An 18,669-nucleotide genomic window follows, 5' to 3' on the forward strand; every position below is an offset into this window, starting at 1 on the left:
TTTATTCATAAACGAAAAATAATAAATTGCACGTATTGTATATTCTGACTATTGGGGAATAACTGCATCTTCTAGAATTTGTTATCAATAATGAGAACGTATGAAACTGAATTGTATTGCTATGTTTGAAAGGGTTCTGTTAATTGACTAAACATACTTTAATTCTAGAAATAAAGGCATAGATATAAACTGTTTTTGTGTATATTTTTGATTTCGAAAGGAATTTTCAACAACCAAATAATTGACTGGTTATGTTTGGGCAACTTAAATTATTTTGTACAAATTTGGTACTGAAACGCCATTAGGTTGTACTTCAAATAATGCCAGACAAAATCACGTTAAATCATAATTTGGACTGGTCGATTAAAAATTTATGAATTGTTGTTGAAGTTGTCTATATTGTTACGCCCGGTGAATTTCAGTATCGGACATATTATTTTCAATTATCGGTTTCGTGTGATATTCTCATTCACCGGTATTTTTACATACAGATATTCGGTCATTTTTCGCAATGCTTGGTGCTTGGACTGAAGAATTGTTTTACCTGTTATAAATAATATTTGTAATTATCATTTTATCGTTGTCCCGAACACACTTGACTGTATTATTGTTAATTTATCTCCGTGTTCGGAGTTGCACATCGAATTCGGCGCCATTCCTTGTGATGTGTAACTGTGTGTAGTTATTTACTGTTGTTTGTGTACTACGTCATGTCCTAGTTACGATGTAAATAAATAGCGTAGGCGTACACCAAGCTGTCATCTGTTCCTTTGATCTTTTGACAGACAGTTGTAGAAGCCAATTGGCTTACTGCGTAAATTATGGCACAGAGTCAAATTAGTTTTGGCCAGAAACTGGTAATTTCTAATTATTTGTAAACTTTTATGCTGCTATTATTTATTATCTCCAGACTGCTCCGACGCCTGCTGGGGCTTACTTTTCGAGGAAATTAATCCAAGTAAACTTTTGGCAACACCAACTAAAAGTGTTTGGTGCTGCACCAAGTGAATTACTTGGTGCACAAATTATTACTTTAATCCTTATAGAGTAAGAGATATTGAGTTTTTATTGATACCTATGTATGCAGAGTTTAAGATTGCTAATTATATAAATTATTGAACTTCCATCCAATCTTTATTATTATTTCCTACACCAGGGACCCACAAAAATTATAGTCAACTCCCAAAATATTTGGGGCGTTACATTGGTGTCAGAAGTGGGATACGCAGATTTCTTTTAAACCTGGTGTAGTTTGAAAAATAAAATTTTGGAAAATGGACGATTCAATTCAGTCAGATACTATTCAATTTGCTGAAAATGATAGAGTGATGAATGAATTACCAGAGAGTAACCGTTCGCGGAGATCTGAAATATCTCACCATTCACAATCACATGCTGAAACTCCCCGCTCGGAAAGAGATATTTTTCATTTATTGAGAACTGTTGTAAGAGACACATTTAAAATTATCACCGAGGAAAATGCTACCAATCTTGCAATAATGCAGGAAACTTTTCAAAATAAATTTTCAAATTTAAAAGATTACATGAAACAGCAGGTATCAAACATATTTCAAGAAATGAACTGTATTCGTACAAAACAAAATGATGATTTGGAGAACAAATTTTATGAGTCTTCTGAAATACGATATATTACACCGGTTGTAAATCAATCTGCACCAAGACAAAATACATGCAGTAGTCACGCTTCATTAATTCATCAAAATAATAACAATATTAGTAAACATGCTGTCATGCAATCTCAATCAGTTGGTAATAATGTTTCAAGAATAAACATGAAACCTCAACCATATGATGGTAGTGATGATATTGAAGAATATTTAAATAAATTTCAAATTTTATCTGAAATAAATTGCTGGAATTACAATACCAAGCCTCTTTGCTTGGCTGGTAGTTTGAAAGGGATGGCTCGAGCTATTTTAAATGAATTAGATGAATTTCAGAGACGTGATTTTGACAGTCTTATCAATGCATTGCATAACCGATTTGGTTCTTTGCATAGATCTGAAATATTTAGGGCTCAATTGCAGACTAGAATGAGAAAAGAAAACGAATCTCTTTCTGCCCTTTGTCAGGAAATTAAAAAGTTAACAAGGTGTGCTTATCCCGGGGCTCCTTCTTCTGTAACCAATGTTCTAGCTCTTGATCAATTTATTGATGCATTGCAAGAGCCTGACATGAGATTAAGAACAAGGGAAGCTCGGCCAAGAAATATAAATGAAGCTGAAATACTAGCAGTCCGGTTAGAAACCTTTAAACAAGCAGACAATCACCGAAGTAAAAGTAATTTTGGGGCTGGTGATGAGAAATCTGTCCTTCCTGTTGGGGCAGAAAAATATACATCTTGTGGAGATGTCAAACCAGAAATACAGTCAAATGCTGGAATTGAGAAAATTGTGGATGACATAAGAAAAGAGTTATCCACCTTGGCTTATGAAATTAAACAGTATAAAAATTCTAAGTTTCAAAATAAGGATTTCTATAGTAACGGAGGGCAAAATCAGCATAAAAATTATCAAAATAGACAGTCTTATCAAAGCAATCAAAGCAGGGGGAATAACTTTAATCAGAGTTATAACCAGGGCCGTAAAAATGGTAATGGACAAAATTTTCATCAGGGACAGGGAAACTCTCAGCAGTCGAATTCATGGGCCAGAACTCGACATCAACAGAACGGCCCATTGCAGTCCAAATAAGCAGTTGGGGGTCCTCTGATGAAGGATTTTATATTGATACTCAGGTTTGTGGAAAAGATGTTTCAATGTTAGTAGACACGGGTGCAAGTGTAACAATTTTGAATCAGAAATTTTTAGTAACTTAAATCCTTCATCCAGGCCTTCTATTTCTCCTGTAAAAATTAAAATGATAACCGCAACTGGTGAACTATCTCCTTTTGTTGGTCAGATTGATGTTCATATTAGTTTGGGAGGAAATTTGATAAAACATAATTTATTAATTGCTGATATTCCCACCGAGGGCATTCTTGGAATGGATTTTTTCACTAAAACTGGGTGTGATGTACTTTTGAGCAAAAGTTGTATTCGTTATCATGGTCAAGAGTTACCTTGTTTTAAATACAAAAACCATACTGAAGCTTCATGTTGCAGAATTTGTATTCACGAAAAAGTAGTTTTGCCTCCATCAAGTGAAACTATAGTTTCTGGTAAAGCCGTTGACCCTTTAGTTAAAGGAAAAACGGCCCTTGTAGACCCAGTTGATAAATATATAACAAAACATGGATTGCTTATAGCAAGAGCTGTAGTTCAACCAAAGTCTGGTCTAATACCAATGAAAATTTTAAATGTCACTGACCAAGAACATGTCTTGCAGAAAAACACATTGGCAGCCATTTTGGAACCTATTGATACTAAAACAGTTCAGGAATATCAAACAGTAAATGCAGTTAATGTGCTGAAAATTCTATGAATATTTTGTCTGAACATGTTCAAACTGTATTTGATAAAAATAATAAGGAGTTGTCAGAGGATGAAAAATTACAGTTTAAAAATATTTTAGACAAATATCAGAATTCTTTTTCAAAATCAGTTACTGATATTGGTCGTTCAGAATTGATTGAACATACTATCAATACGGGACAAATTCCTCCAATACGACAACAGCCTCGACGGGTGCCTTAAGCTAAAATTCAAGAAGCAGATGCTGAAATCGAGAAAATGCCGCTCAAAATATTATAGAGCCTAGTATTAGTCCATGGTGCTCACCAGTTGTAATTTTACGCAAGAAGGATGGGTCTATCAGTTTTGCTATTGATTATAGGATGTTGAATCACTATACAGTTAAAGATTCACACCCTTTACCCCGGATAGATGATACTTTAGATGCTTTATCTGGCTCGAAATAATATTCAACAATGGATCTCAAAAGTGGTTACCACCAGGTAGCTATTACACCAGAAGATAGACCAAAAACAGCTTTCTCTTACCCTGGTAGCGGTTTGTAGCAATTCACAGTTTTAGCTTTTGGGTTATGTAATGCCCCTGCAATCTTTGAAAGATTAATGCTGAAGATTTTAAGCGGGCTCGCTTGGAAAGTCTGCTTAGTATACTTGGATGACATAATTGTTTTCTCCAAAACTTTTGATGAGCATCTTAAGAACTTAACAGAGGTCCTTGATCGATTAAAAGGGTCAAATTTAAAATTAAATCCTAAAAAATGCCATTTCTTTCAAAGATGTGTTACCTTTCTGGGTCATGTTGTTAGTGAAAATGGGGTGGCTACAGATCCGGAAAAGACAAAAGCTGTTTCAGAGTGGCCGGTTCCTAAGAATGTTAAAGAAATCAGATCATTTTTAGGCCTTCGCTCTTATTATCGCAAATATATTTTTCATTTTGCAGATACTGCGAGAGAGTTGCACAAATTAACAGAGAAAAACCAACCGTTTGTTTGGTCTGATAAATGTCAAATAGCAATTAATACTCTAAAGCAGAGATTAATAAATGCACTCATTTTAGCATACCCTAAAAATGAGGGTTTATTCATAATTGATACAGATGCTAGCAATACATGTCTAGGATCTGTACTCTCCCAAATCATTTAGCAGAGTAAAAAGAAAATATTGTGTTACTCGCAGAGAATTATTGGCGGTGGTAATTGCTATAAAACACTTTCATCATTATTTATATGGTCGACACTGTATTGTTCGCAGTGATCATGGTGCTTTACGCTGGTTATTAAATTTTAAAAATCCAGAAGGTCAGATAGCTCGCTGGTTTGAAATATTATCAACGTATGACTTTGAAATTGAGCACCGAGCAGGTCGCTCTCACTCTAATGCACCCCGTGCAGGTCCGGGTGTTAAAAGAATAGGCCTGCAGCAGCGCCAAGCTTGTCGTAAAAGGCGACTAAATAGTGCTCAGAACCCTAGCCGGGGGCTAGGGCGTTCTGCCCACAGAGCAACTGGGATGTGTGCCCCAGGCGGTGGAATGGGGTATCCCTGGCGTGTTACATGCTGGGGTTGTCAGGCTATAAGACGGAAAACCTGACCGCAAACCATAGTGGTGCACCGTGTTGGGAAAAATGCCACGTTCCTCGCAGGTTAAAGAACCCTACTGTGGTATTCTCCCGGAGTAGGAACCACAGTGCTCCGCCACAGGAGGTTAAATTGCCCGACCATACCCACCTCTCCCAATTTCCAGTGGCAATCAAAATTTGTCGACCCCATTATCCTTGTGTCCCATCCCTTTTTTATTTCATCATCATTTCATGTTCATTTTATCATCAATTTCATGTTCATCGTCTGAATATAGCTGAAATATTGCTGCTCGGACGTTAAACCCCAACAAAAAAAAACCAGACACTCTAATGCTGACGCTTTATCACGACGTCCCTGCAATGACAGTTGTAGTCATTGTAATCGTTATGAACAAAAATGTGAAAACCAACAGTGTGAAACAGCTGATGTCAATATTTTTAAAGAGATTAAGGGGAATAACTCAGAAAAATTATCAAAAAGTTTCTCAAAAGAAGAAATAGTTGCTGTTAAAATAACTACCCGATCTGGAAAGATTTTGGGGGAATCTTCTTCTTTTAGTAATCAGGAATCTTTAGATTTGCAAAGCTTTCCTGCAACTTCTGAAGATGATCATGATTTAATGAAAAGTCAAATGATTTTGAAATCAGTTTATTGTTATTATGGCTGGAGAAGGGAGAAAACCCCCCCTGGAAAATTGTATCTCCTTATAGTGCTGCCATAAAATATTATTGGACTCTCTGGGATTCTTTGTGTATAAAGAAAGGAATTTTATATTATAGATGGGAGACCATCAATGGATGTAGAAGGAAGTTTTTAATTGTTTTGTCCAGCAATTTGAGAAATTTGGTTTTAACACATTTACATAATAGCATTACTGGGGGACATTTAGGGGTTAAGAAAACCTTATCTAAAGTTAGGGAAAGATATTCCTGGTATAAACAGCGAGATGATGTTGAAAATTGGTGTAGGCAATGTGATATATGTGCTTCGAAGAAACCTCCAATTAAGAAGCTGAAAGGACCTCTACAGCAATATAATGTTGGGGCTCCCCTCGAACGAATTGCAGTTGATATTTTGGGTCCCCTAACAAGGTCAAACAAAGGGAATAAATATTTGCTGGTTGTGGGTGATTATTTTTCAATATGGGCTGATGCAATTCCCATTAGGGATCAAGAAGCAAAAACAGTTGTAAATAAACTAGTTGAGAGGGTCATAACTATATTAGGAGTCCCAATGGAGATTCATTCTGATCAGGGAACAAATTTTGAATCCCAAGTCTTTAACGAAATGTGTAAACTTTTAGGTTTGCATAAAACCAGAACCACGGGACTAAGACCTCAAAGTGATGGCATGGTTGAAAAAGCAAATTCTACAATTTTAAATATGTTGGCAAGTTTTGTTGCTGAGAACCAAAAGGATTGGGATTAATATATATATCTATTAATGATGGCGTATAGAGCTTCTGCTCATGAGATCACCAAAGTCTCCCCTTATGAAATGATGTTTGGTCGCAATATGAATTTAACTATTGATTTGATTATAGGACACCCTGAAAATAATTATATGTATCAGGAATTACATAGTGAATATGTTTATGAGCTTTCTCAGAAAATAGAGAAAATTTGCCAGAGAACATATAATGCTTTCAAGCAATAACATGAAGCGTTTTTTATGACAGGAGTATAAATTTCAAAAGATTTAATGCCGGAGAATCTGTTTGGCTGTATAGTCCAGCTCGAACAAGAGGGTTGAATCCTAAATTGCAGAGACCGTGGCAAGGACCTTTTGAAGTCTTGGAGAGAATAAATGATGTTATTTATAAAAAAAGAAAAGGCCCCAGGTCCAAAATTAAAATTGTTCATCATGATCGATTAAAATCATATGTTGGGGAACCATCCAGGGTTGGAACATAGAGTTTGCAGTATTTATAAAATAAAAAAAATTACAATGTATTGAGATTGCATAGCAGCATTAACCCGTTAAAAAATAATAATAATAACAATAACAATAAGTCATGCCTAAATTATATGGTTTGATAATTGTTCTTGTAGGTAACTTTATATAGGTGTGGGCTATGTCTCAACCATGACTTTGACAGACCATTTAAGGTGGAGCGACACATGGATGAGCAGCACTCTAATTTTGGATACGTGTGTCCAGAATGTAGCAGGCTTTTCCTATGAAAAAACTCTCAACACAAAAACTGCAAGCATGGAGAAGCTGGGGGAAAAGATCTAAAGTTTGTTCGTAGGGAAAATTTCAAGTATGGGGAGGAGGAGAAACAGAAATATAAAAAATTTAGGAAGGATAGTAGGGAACAAATACAAACAATACACCCTATTCCTCCTTCTAAATCCCTATCTATAGAAAAGAAGGAAGGAGCAGAGAAAGAGAAACATCTTAATCTTATTAGTACAAAACAATAAACTGAAAAGTCAAAGAAAACACAAGAAAATAGGAAGAAAAAAACTACAAAAAGGAAACTCATACTGGAAGACCAAGAAGAACCAGCGAAGAGGTCACCCTTATCAGATAATATATTCAATAAGAAAAGGACACTCATCATAAAACCAGTCTCCCAAGTTAGGCATGACAATATTTTTGCACCGCTCCTTACCCCTCCTGCAGTGCCAATATCTCCACTTAAATCTACAACTTCTGCTCATGATTCCCCAATTACTATAATATCACCAATGTGTAATCAATCTGAATGTACAACTTCCATTGCCACACCAGCTCGCAGCTCTAGCTTACCACTCAAAGACAATTCTCCTAGTAAAACTAACAGCCCAATACAGATGCAATTTCTCTATATGCTCCAGAATACACAGATTCTACCAGCACCAAGGAGGTAGACTACATTCCTACACCAAAATATATGTTGAAGTTGAAAACTATGGCGGATTGCCAAAAATCTAGAATCATTTTAAATATTGGTGGATCCAGGTTTGAAACCTGTGCAGAGACTCTTATGAAGGATCCTTCCTCAATTCTATCATACAAGGTACTGCCAGAATCACCATTCAAGCCATACAACGTGGACAATATCTACGCCTACTTCATAGACAGAGACCCCCGTCAGTTTATCCACGTTCTCAACTACCTTCGGAGGAACTGTGACAGTGATATTTCTACACTACCTACAAGTATTCCAGCCCTTAGAGAACTCCAGCAAGAGTGCAGTTTCTACAACTTAACCAACCTACACAATTTAGTGGAGACCAGAATTTCAGACATTTTGTCTCGATGATATTGTGAATTATTATACTTTCTATTTACAATAAGCATTGGTTGTTGTTCCCGCTTCCCATGATATTGTAAAGAAGTATCCCCGTGTATCCCTTGGGTGGGTATTTTTCATATTTTATTGTTAATATTGTAGCCTATAATAATGTAGGTTATAGCTTTAACCTAAGAAGGTTTGAGCTTTGAAAGTACCTTGGTAACTGTGATTATTCTTTACTGTTATTGATTCCAATAGTGTTGCAGTTGTTTGCTGATATGAAACATGTATTCACACATGTATTTATGCTGAATCATTTGGCTATTGTGAATTGAATGAAGGCTGAAGTGATATGTTTTCTTCGTTTTTTTTCTTGTGTGTGTGATGTTGTTAGGTGCACCAGGATTATTGCTGGTAGTGTAATTGCTTGTATAATATTAGGTACATGATATATATATGTATATTTCTGGTGCCAAGGACTTTATGCACTAGGAATGAAAGAGACGTTTCTAATTAGTGATATCAGTATTGATGAAAAACATTGTTTAAAATATTTACAATGTACGTGTCATTGGTAACGTATGATGATTTTACTTGGTGCATCTGATGGCATTGCAAAAAAAAATTTCAGTTGTTTTATTTTTGGGAATAGAAGTGTTTTGGTAAATGATGGTGTAATTGTGTATTAATTTTGTTTGTATTGTTATATATTTTGGAAGTGTAAACTTGATAGCAGTGGCTCATTACTAAATATTAGTTTGAGAATCTGTTGTCAAATAATAGAATATCTGCATAGATTTGAGGACAAATCCTTGTTTTCATAAGGGAGGGGGTAGTGTTACGGCTGGTGAATTTCAGTATCGGACATATTATTGTCAATTATCGGTTTCGTGTAGTATTCTCATTCACCAGTATTTTTACATACAGATATTCGGTCATTTTTTGCAATGCTTGGTGCTTGGACTGAAGAATTGTTTTACCTGTTATAAATAATATTTGTAATTATCATTTTATCGTTGTCCCGAACACACTTGACTGTATTATTGTTAATTTATCTCCGTGTTCGGAGTTGCACATCGAATTCGGCGCCATTCCGTGTGATGTGTAATTGTGTGTAGTTATTTACTGTTGTTTGTGTACTACGTCATGTCCTAGTTACTATGTAAATAAATAGCGTAGGCTTACACCGAGCTGTCATCTGTTCCTTTGATCTTTTGACAGACAGTTGTAGAAGCCAATTGGCTTACTGCGTAAATTATCGCCCAAAGTCAAATTAGTTTTGGCCAGAAACTGGTAATTTCTAATTATTTGTGAACTTTTATGCTGCTATTACTTATTATCTACAGACTGCTCCGACGTCTGCTGGGGCTTACTTTTCGAGGAAATTACTCCAAGTAAACTTTTGGCAACACCAACTAAGTGTTTGGTGCTGCACCAAGTGAATTACTCGGTGCACAAATTATTACCTTAATCCTTATAGTGTAAGAGATATTGAGTTTTTATTCATTAACTTGGTCACCTTGTGAAAAGTGTTTGATGCTGCACCAAACTGCCCCAAGTGCAGTTTGCTCCAAGTATACCAAGTATATGTGTGTCAAAGATTTCTGTGATTAGGATTCACCGTATCATTTTATTAATTTATCATATTGCTGATACCTATGTATGCAGAGTTTAAGATTGCTAATTATATAAATTATTGAACTTCCATCCAATCTTTATTATTATTTCCTACACCAGGGACCCACAAAAATTATAGTCAACTCCAAAAATAGTTGGGGCGTTACAATATTGATGGTGAAAAATTAAAAATAAAAGCTAAGTTTTTGCTTTATGTTTTGTTTTTGTTTCTTTTTTTTCCATTTCAAATAATAATCTGTTATTAAAAAAAAATGATCATATATCTTACATTTTCGGGCCAAAAAAATTTAACAGTACTAGTTTTAAAATGCTAGTATAGCTATCAAATTCGTTACTTATGGCGTCACATGACTACCACAGAACATTTTTGACATAAAAAAGAATGTTTTAGTCTGGTGGCGAGGTGGGTGTTTTTCTTTTCTCAGTTATAGTTACTGTTATAATTGGTTCTTGAGCGAGTTACCTTCTACAATTCTGCTCAAACAATTTCAATATTTTAGTGAAAGTTACATAACTTTGTGTGAATTTCTTTTGTTTTATCGAATCTGGTTACCCCATTCTCGTTTTTAAAATTAAAGTACTACTCTGTCTAGGAATCAAGCAAAATGTACATGAGGTGTGGCAATGAAAAAAAAAATTAACACAGAGATTAAGTTGCATTATCCAAGTATTTATACCTTATAACCTCCAGAAATAATCATCATAGTGTTTGTAAAGTTTGCCTTTGGCCAAATTTAGTTGAAATGCATGCAAGAAAAATGGCGGGAAAATTTTCTCGCACTTTTTCCGTATGTAACCAGTAAAAATATCTACGTCACAGATGATTCAGAATAAATTTAAAATTTAAATGGCTTTTTTTTTTCGTTTGTCAACTAGATGTCTTGAACATATTTTAGGCAGGAAGGACCAAAATTTAATTGAGAAAATGATGTGCCACCCATTGCTTGATTCTTACAGAGAATTATACTTAAAAAGCCACCAATCTATTACATTTATTTTTTTTTAAAGTTTTTTTTTTCTTTTTTCGATAACAATACAACATTTTTTGCACAAACGATTTAAATAATGTGTTAGATATAGATTTAGGAAATGTCTTTTGTTACAATTGACGTAGTATATGTTGATAACAATTGACGTATTGTTACCTTTATCGACATGTAATAAGTAGTTTGACATTGTAAAAAAAATACGTGTTTATGAATTACAAACTCTTAAAGTAATTGAACTTCAAGTATATAACTGTACTCAGTGACTGTACTATAATATTTTGTCATACGCGTGGTCTATCTCGGAGAAGACATTTGAACTATACACCATTTGAATATACAAATTGGCATTTAAGCGGGGGCTAGGCGCTCTGCCCACAGAGCAACTGGGATGTGTGCACCAGGTGGTGGAATGGGGTACCCCTGGCGTGTTACATGCTGGGGTTGTCAGGCTATAATACGGAAAACCTGACCGCAAACCACAGTGGTGCACCGTGTTGGGAAAGATGTCACGTTCTTCGCACGTTAAAGAACCCTACTGTGGTATTCTCCCGGAGTAGGAACCACAGGGCTCCGCCACAGGAGGTTAAATTGCCCGACCCTACCCACCTCTCCCTATTTCCAGTGGCAATCAAAATTTGTCGACCCCATTGTCCTTGTGTCCCATCCCTTTTTCATTTCATCATTGTTTCATGTTCATTTTATCATCAATTTCATGTTCATCGTCTGAATATAGCTGAAATATTGCTGCTCGGACGTTAAACTCCAACAAACAAACAAACAAACTATCACATTCTCGATTTTTATTCTGTTCCAAGTTAACAAATGCCAATTTAGAAGAGAAAAATGTCAACTTGGACCTGCGAAGTGTCGGACATCGTGGTTGTTGGGTGTCATCCAAATTGTCCCACATTTTAAAAATTACAGGTAAAAATGTGTGGGACAAGTGGGAATTGTGTACATGTTAATTAGTTGTTTTCACACCCTTATTACAATAGGTAATTATGTATAGTCTTTTTCTGAATATTATCTAATTGTATTATGTAGTATCTATAGATAAATTGTTCCTGAAGTATATTTATTGCTATAAAATATGTAACTTATTATAAAATAAAATAGATCTTTTCCAATCCTTTGTACTGATGCCTGGTAACAGAGGGAGATATTCCATGTGGATAGTTTGAATGCATTTTGAACTGTGCTTTTTGATGATGCTTTTTCCATATTAATATTTTTCTCCTTGGGTGATAATTGAAACAACAATAATTTTTTCTAATAGTTATTAATTGCTTTATGATATATTTCAATATTTATGAAAATAACAAGATTCACAAAAATTAACAGAGAATGATAATAATGCACTATTACAGTATAAAACAAACAGTAAAATGTTCACACACTTCTACCCAAGGTGAATAAGCTGAGATGCTGCATCAGCATAATTGATAACTGTGATTTCCCCGTTGCGTAGTCTTTGTTTGAGTAGTTGCAGTCTGTTGTCTATATTTCTGTATTTGCGGCGCTTTCTTGTTGGTAGTCCCTCTGCTCTAATTTGGATGATATTTACTTCATTGGCTGACTGGACCTGCATGAGATGAGTAATGAATGTGTAGATGTTCGGATGTGCATGCTGTATTTGTTTCTTAATCTTGGAATGCCATCCCTCTAAGTGGTTGGTTGTTCTGGATTCATCATGGTCAAAGTGGTTCCAGATTTGCTGATCAGACTGTACCCACTGCGTTGTTACATAGTCTGTAAATGGTATTGTGTTCATGTTAATATCGGTATGTTCCAAGTCAGTCAAAGCATTAAACCACACATCTTCTACACTCTGCAGAGGAACTAAGGGTAGCACTGCTGCTCTGCGTACCAGTGTCTTGATGACTTCATTTTCTTTGTACTGTGTTTGTAGTCCTGATTGCTGTGTCTTCCTCCAAATACACTGCGTGAAATGAAAAAAAAAACACCCTCGAATTGCAATGTTAGGAAAGACAGTTGGTATGTACAATACTAAAAAACCTTCTGTAAACGTCTTCACTCTTGCCAGGGAGTAGCTCTGCTCTGTGGTTGTGTTGAATGTTGTAACCTACTGGTATGTTGTTTAAGGTTCTTATAGTAGCTGGGCATGTTCTGACAGCACATCGCCAGTAAACCCTTTCTTCACGTCGATTCTTTACCTGGAAACGGTAATTGTTGTGAACAAGACTTTGTCCACCTCTACTGTTCTCTATGAATTCTATGTTTAGCTGTGCATTAACCATTTTGACTTTGATTCAAGTTGACATTTTTACTTTCTATATATACCTCTTTTGAGATGTATTCACATTGATTTCAACAAGCTGAAGTGGCATGTTGCTCATAAGCAAGCCCACTTAGAAAGAAATTGATTAGCCAATTAATTAGGTCAGTTATTAAAAGTTATTATATGACTGCTGGTTTAATTAGTTAAAATAATTAACTTCACTTTTTATTTTTATTATTATTATTATTATTTTTTAATTCCAATCAAAAATATGTATCTACATGTATATGACTAGATGGTGATAGTGGAGTACTAGAAAAAGACTATAACTTTGTCAAAACACTAATTAATTATTTGTTGTTATAAGAATGTTGAACAACTGGGAATATAGTTTTTTTCAAATGTGGGACAAATGGGAATAAACCGGTTGTTGTCTAAAAACCTTTCTTCAAAACATATTTAAATCATAATAACTTGGAATTGATATTAATAAATATTCAAGTTTAATGTATAATAAATATGATCAAATGAATTAAAATAAAATAAAATCTTTGAAAAGATTTTATTAAAATATTTCAAATACTTTTATTGTTTAAGTCATGTATACTCGGCGTCACATAAATAACATACTGTTAAAATTTGAATGAAAATATTTTCTACGACTTTATTGACACCTACTGTCGTTTAAATTGTTTTAAATGACTTGCTCATTCCTTTAGCCAAACGGCTTCTCCCTAAACAAGTCGCTTATTAGCTTAAATCATGCGTAACAAATCCTTACGGGAAAATCCCATACTAATATCCGCCATGTTGGTTTCTACGGGACGATTTGTTAACAAACAAAGTTCGTAAGTTCCCGTCCAACTCCGGTGACAATCGTCTGCTTGATCAACTTCTCGGTATTGTACGTTGTTCGCGTAAAATAAATCCGGGATATCCGAAATAACGCCGAAATGCATTTTGGGTTCTTCGGTTTTTGGACAAACCATTTAAACGTAAATAACATCTCCTTGCAACCCGATCACTGTAAACATGGCCGACTTTTTACAATGTAAATATTGGCACCGAGAATTAAAATCTGACCGGAATTTAACGATTCAATGTTTAGGGAGAAGCCGTTTGGCTAAACGAATGAGCAAGTCATTTAAGACAATTTAAACGAAGGTAGGTGTCAATAAAGTCGTAGAAAATATTTTTATTCAAATTTTAACAGTATGTTATTTATGTGACGCGGAGTATAGTAGGTTTTCAAGCTGGATTGAAGTTTTCTGTTTTTTTCCCTTTTTTTTTTTTTTTTTTTTTGTTTTGTTTTATAAGATATTCTATAGCATCCATAGTGGTTAACTAGCGACCGTATAACGTACATGTTTTGTATATAGATGGACAATAAGATGTCTTCCTGATTGATGGCGTAGTTGCTAAAATAACAACAATAAACCGTGTATTCTAACAAATTAAGGAGATATTGTATTTTTCAGTAATTGTGTTTACTAGACAGAACCTTGCTAATGAAACTATGAAACTTATGATTTTTTGCTAATTTTATAGAAATGAATTACAGCATTTATTGCATGGATGATAATGAGTGACAATGTTAAACTTTTTTTCAGTAAAAAATATAAAATTACCACTCATAAAATATGTTTATATATAAAAGAACTAACATAGAACATATTAAAATAGGAAACAAATTTCATCACCGAGAAATTCTTCAAAGTGCAATACTGGGAATTTAAGCGTCTTTTAATTTAATAATACTCCAAATGAGGATAAACCAGATTTAATCACAGCCTGAAGAGTAAGATATGTATGATAATTACTTGGCAGGAGATTGGTTCAATACTTTATTTTGGACACATCCAACTATCAATGTCAAAATAATCCTCGAACTAAAGATGCCATTTGGTGTATGTTTTAGATGTTTGGAGAGTGCAACACCTGATTTAAAGCATTTTACAGGATGGGGGGTAACAAATAGCATAGAAGACTTAATTTTTTACTTGTTTCATCTAACTTGGAACCATTGGTTGTTTCATCAATCATAGAAATAAGCTACAGCTGTGAACATTACACTCAAGTTTAATGAATGTGGGAGGAGTACTTGGAAATTCATTAATAGTCAATTGAGTGAGTCTGACTCTGTTTTTGTTCGTATTAATGGTAAAGCATACTGTTTCAGAGGTTATAACAAAGTACGGAGGTTATAAAAATGAGAATGTTGAGAATCCCAAAAAAAAGTTGCTATTGATGGATAATTAATTTTGGAAACAATTAAATTTAAGGTAAGAGATATAGCCATAAGCTGTGTTTCACAAAAAAAGAAGATCAAAGATAATTACGAAAAAGAGTTACTTGAAAAAGGGGGGAAATTACCCCATCAAATGCACGAAATCGGCTCTCACAATACTAATAAAACATTGAAAGGTATGAAAATGAGATGCGTATTCTGCGTAAAGAAAAGATAAAGGACCTGATGACAAGGTCGGAGGCTAAATGTCGTACACTTGTAGAAGGTGAACATAATATAATATTTTTTCTGCTATCTGGAAAAAACCAAGGTCATACTAAGGGCATGTTTTCAATAAGTCAAAGACAAGGCATAACAACATGTTTACTTAAGGAAGGTAAGGAAATGCATTTCATTAAAAACTGGCGACCAATCATTTTACTTTGTGTGGATTATACATTAGCTTTAATGTGCATAGCAAAATGTTGAAACAGGTCTTAAAAATATCACTAGTGAAACACAAAATGTATATAGGAGAATAAAAATCGTTTGACACTAAATTTTCATGGTTTTGGTCCAACATTATATCAATGGATTAAAAGTTTCTTTTCAGTGATATATAGCTCTGTGGTTAATAATGGTCACATGTCAGATATTTTTTTTTAATGAGAAAGGGGGTAGACAAGGAGATTCGTTATCCCCTAACTTTTTTATCGTTGTATTAGAAATTGTTTTAGTACAGCCCTAAAAAATGATCAAGAAGTAACTGGTGTTGCAATTGTTGGCCCTGTGTATTTGCTAAGTCAATATGGAGAGGGAATTACACATATTCAATTGCTTTTTCTATTTGTGCTAGTCTGAAGTAATATGGCTTGGTTCAAGTAAAGGGAGTATCCAAAATAACATTTCATGCATTTTGAATTGTTTGAAGGACAAGATCATCAAGACTAAAGACCTCCCAGTATTAGTCCAAGTTTTTACTGTGCTACCATATCCACCATTGGAGATAACAAAAGACATTCAAGAGACTTTTCTCAATTCCTTTGGGCTGGAAAACCAGATAAAATCAAGAGAAATTTTTATTATTAATGATTACGAAAAAGGTATATTAAAATTCCCAGGTGTTAACTGCTAACTGCATTCTCAAATCTCAAAAGTTCAAAGGGATTGAAGTGTTTTTTTTTTTGTTTTTTTTTTTTGGAAGGGATTTTTGTTTTAAATCTCAAAGCGGTTCTACAAATGCAACAGCAATATTGCCATTAAGATGTAATTTTATTCACGATTTTATGTCAGGTAATAGACTAATAGACTTGTTAGAACAATAGTCAAGTATAGCAACAAATTTTATTGAATATTATCAGCAAAAAATCAGCAAAAGGATGATGAAGTAAAAATTGATATTGTAGAAAAATTGAAAAGTGACAAGAAGCCTAGTAAATATTGTATTAAGTTATTAACAAAAATGTTGTTATGAAATCATGAAATCCACCAATAACAAATAAAGACAAACTTTTTTTATATTATATTATTATATATATATAAATGCAGATGTCCTGGTAATATGCCTTGTGGAATATTTGAAACATTGTATCAAGACAGAAATAATATGTCACAAAAAAGACTAGGCAATATATCAATTCTTCACGATGCCGAAAGTAAAGAAAGAATAAGGAAAGTGATGTCAAAAATCGATTAAATGTACTTCATAAGCATATATATTTGTACACGAAAAAAAGGTTTATCAAGCTTACAAACCTAAGTCGAAAGTTTCCGAAGGGTACTAGTTTGAGATCTATGCAATCATACATTTTTGCAAACTTTAATATAGAACTTAGTTTTCAACAAAGACAAAACAGTCCCCAACCTGACAAAAGGTAATAATTAACTCTAAGGAAGTAGACCTAGGGTAAGGGACACAACTCTTAAAAATCATTGGAATGTTTGTATTCACCATTTTACATCAATCTAATGTAAGCGTCAAAGCAACTTGGACTGATTTCATTCTGCTTCAAAGGGAAGTTTGATAGGCTATGGCGGAATTAAATATGATACAAGCATATCACTGATTTCAAGAGTTATGTCCCTTACCCTAGGTCTACCTCCTTAATTAGAGGAACAAAACTGTCTGAATGTCTGGTTACCCTACTGACCCTTTGAATGTTCTTGGAATTTGAAACATTTTAATTTTATATTCAATCCTAATACTTTTATCGTGATAAACTTTTACAAACAGTAATATCAATGGAACATTGATATACAGTGGATACAATACCAATTTTAATGAAGCTACCGATTAAATCTACAAACATCCATATACCAGCGTTACGAGTTTACAATTTCAACCAAAAGGATCCTGGTCAATATTATTGGGTATGTCGGTAGTATGATATATTGGAATCAATGTCAACATTATAACAGGAAAAACAATGTTTGCCCAAATATAACAGCAATATTTCCTCATTGAAAAATTCCATTAGAATAGAATGTTTTGGTTACAAAAAGGAAGGGTTATTTATGTGGTAAAGATATGTAATCGCAAATGGCTAAGCACTGAAATTATGTCAAGGTTTCTACCACACCAGCGTTATCGTGTTTGAATTTCATTTTCAAAATTATCATTGAAAAATCCCATTAGAACAGTATAAATGGTTACAAAAAGGAAGGGTTATTTATGTGGCAAAGGTATGTCAATCGCAAATAAATTGTTTGTTTGTTGGGGTTTAACGTCCGAGCAGCAATATTTCAGCTATATTCAGACAATGAACATGAAATGGATGATAAAATGAACATGAAATGAAAAAAAGAAAGGATGGGTCACAAGGATAATAGGGTCGACAAATATTTATTGCCACTGGAAAAAGGGGGATGGGTAAGGTCGGGCAATTTAGCCTCCTGTGGCGGAGCGCAAAGGTTCCTACTCCTATCGAATACCACAGCAGGGTTCTTTAACGTGCGAGGAACGTGGCATCTTTCCCAACACGGTGCACCACTATGGTTTGCGGTCAGGTTTTCCGTATTATAGCCTGACAACCCCAGCATGTAACACGCCAGGGGTACCCCATTCCACCACCTGGGGCACACATCCCAGTTGCTCTGTGGGCAGAGCGCCTAGCCCCCGGCTAGGTTTCTGAGCACTATTTAGTCGCTTTATACGACAAGCTTAGCGCTGCTGCAGGCCTATTATTTTAACACCCGGACCTGCACGGGGCGCAAAAAAATTGTGTTAAGGTATTGATCACACAAGTCACATCCTGTTTGAAATTCATGTTATAAATTATATTATCACAACAATGATATGTCTTTTAATACAATTTGAATATCTTAAAATTAACATACTTTGTC

The 18,669-nt window shown here is 34.5% G+C and overlaps 2 protein-coding genes across 3 annotated transcripts in view; both read left to right on the forward strand.

Annotated features, from left to right (window-relative positions):
- The window catches only part of LOC148625374 (uncharacterized), a 342,046-nt gene that overhangs the window by 121,367 nt on the left and 202,010 nt on the right, over window positions 1-18,669 (forward strand). The window lies entirely within an intron of this gene.
- Window positions 7,908-8,261, forward strand: LOC148625381 (BTB/POZ domain-containing protein KCTD2-like). Its single transcript, XM_088571055.1, has one exon. It carries the CDS (start codon window positions 7,908-7,910, stop codon window positions 8,259-8,261), a length of 354 nt encoding a protein of 117 aa, XP_088427181.1.

Source organism: Perna viridis, chromosome 2 (assembly GCF_037379345.1).
Source record: "Perna viridis isolate PV_CMFRI_1.1 ecotype Kerala chromosome 2, ASM3737934v1, whole genome shotgun sequence".
Classification (NCBI taxonomy): domain Eukaryota; kingdom Metazoa; phylum Mollusca; class Bivalvia; order Mytilida; family Mytilidae; genus Perna; species Perna viridis.

Excerpts from the sequence above, each read along its gene's own strand:
- LOC148625381 (XM_088571055.1), top strand. The coding sequence starts at position 7,908 with ATGGCGGATTGCCAAAAATCTAGAATCATTTTAAATATTGGTGGATCC.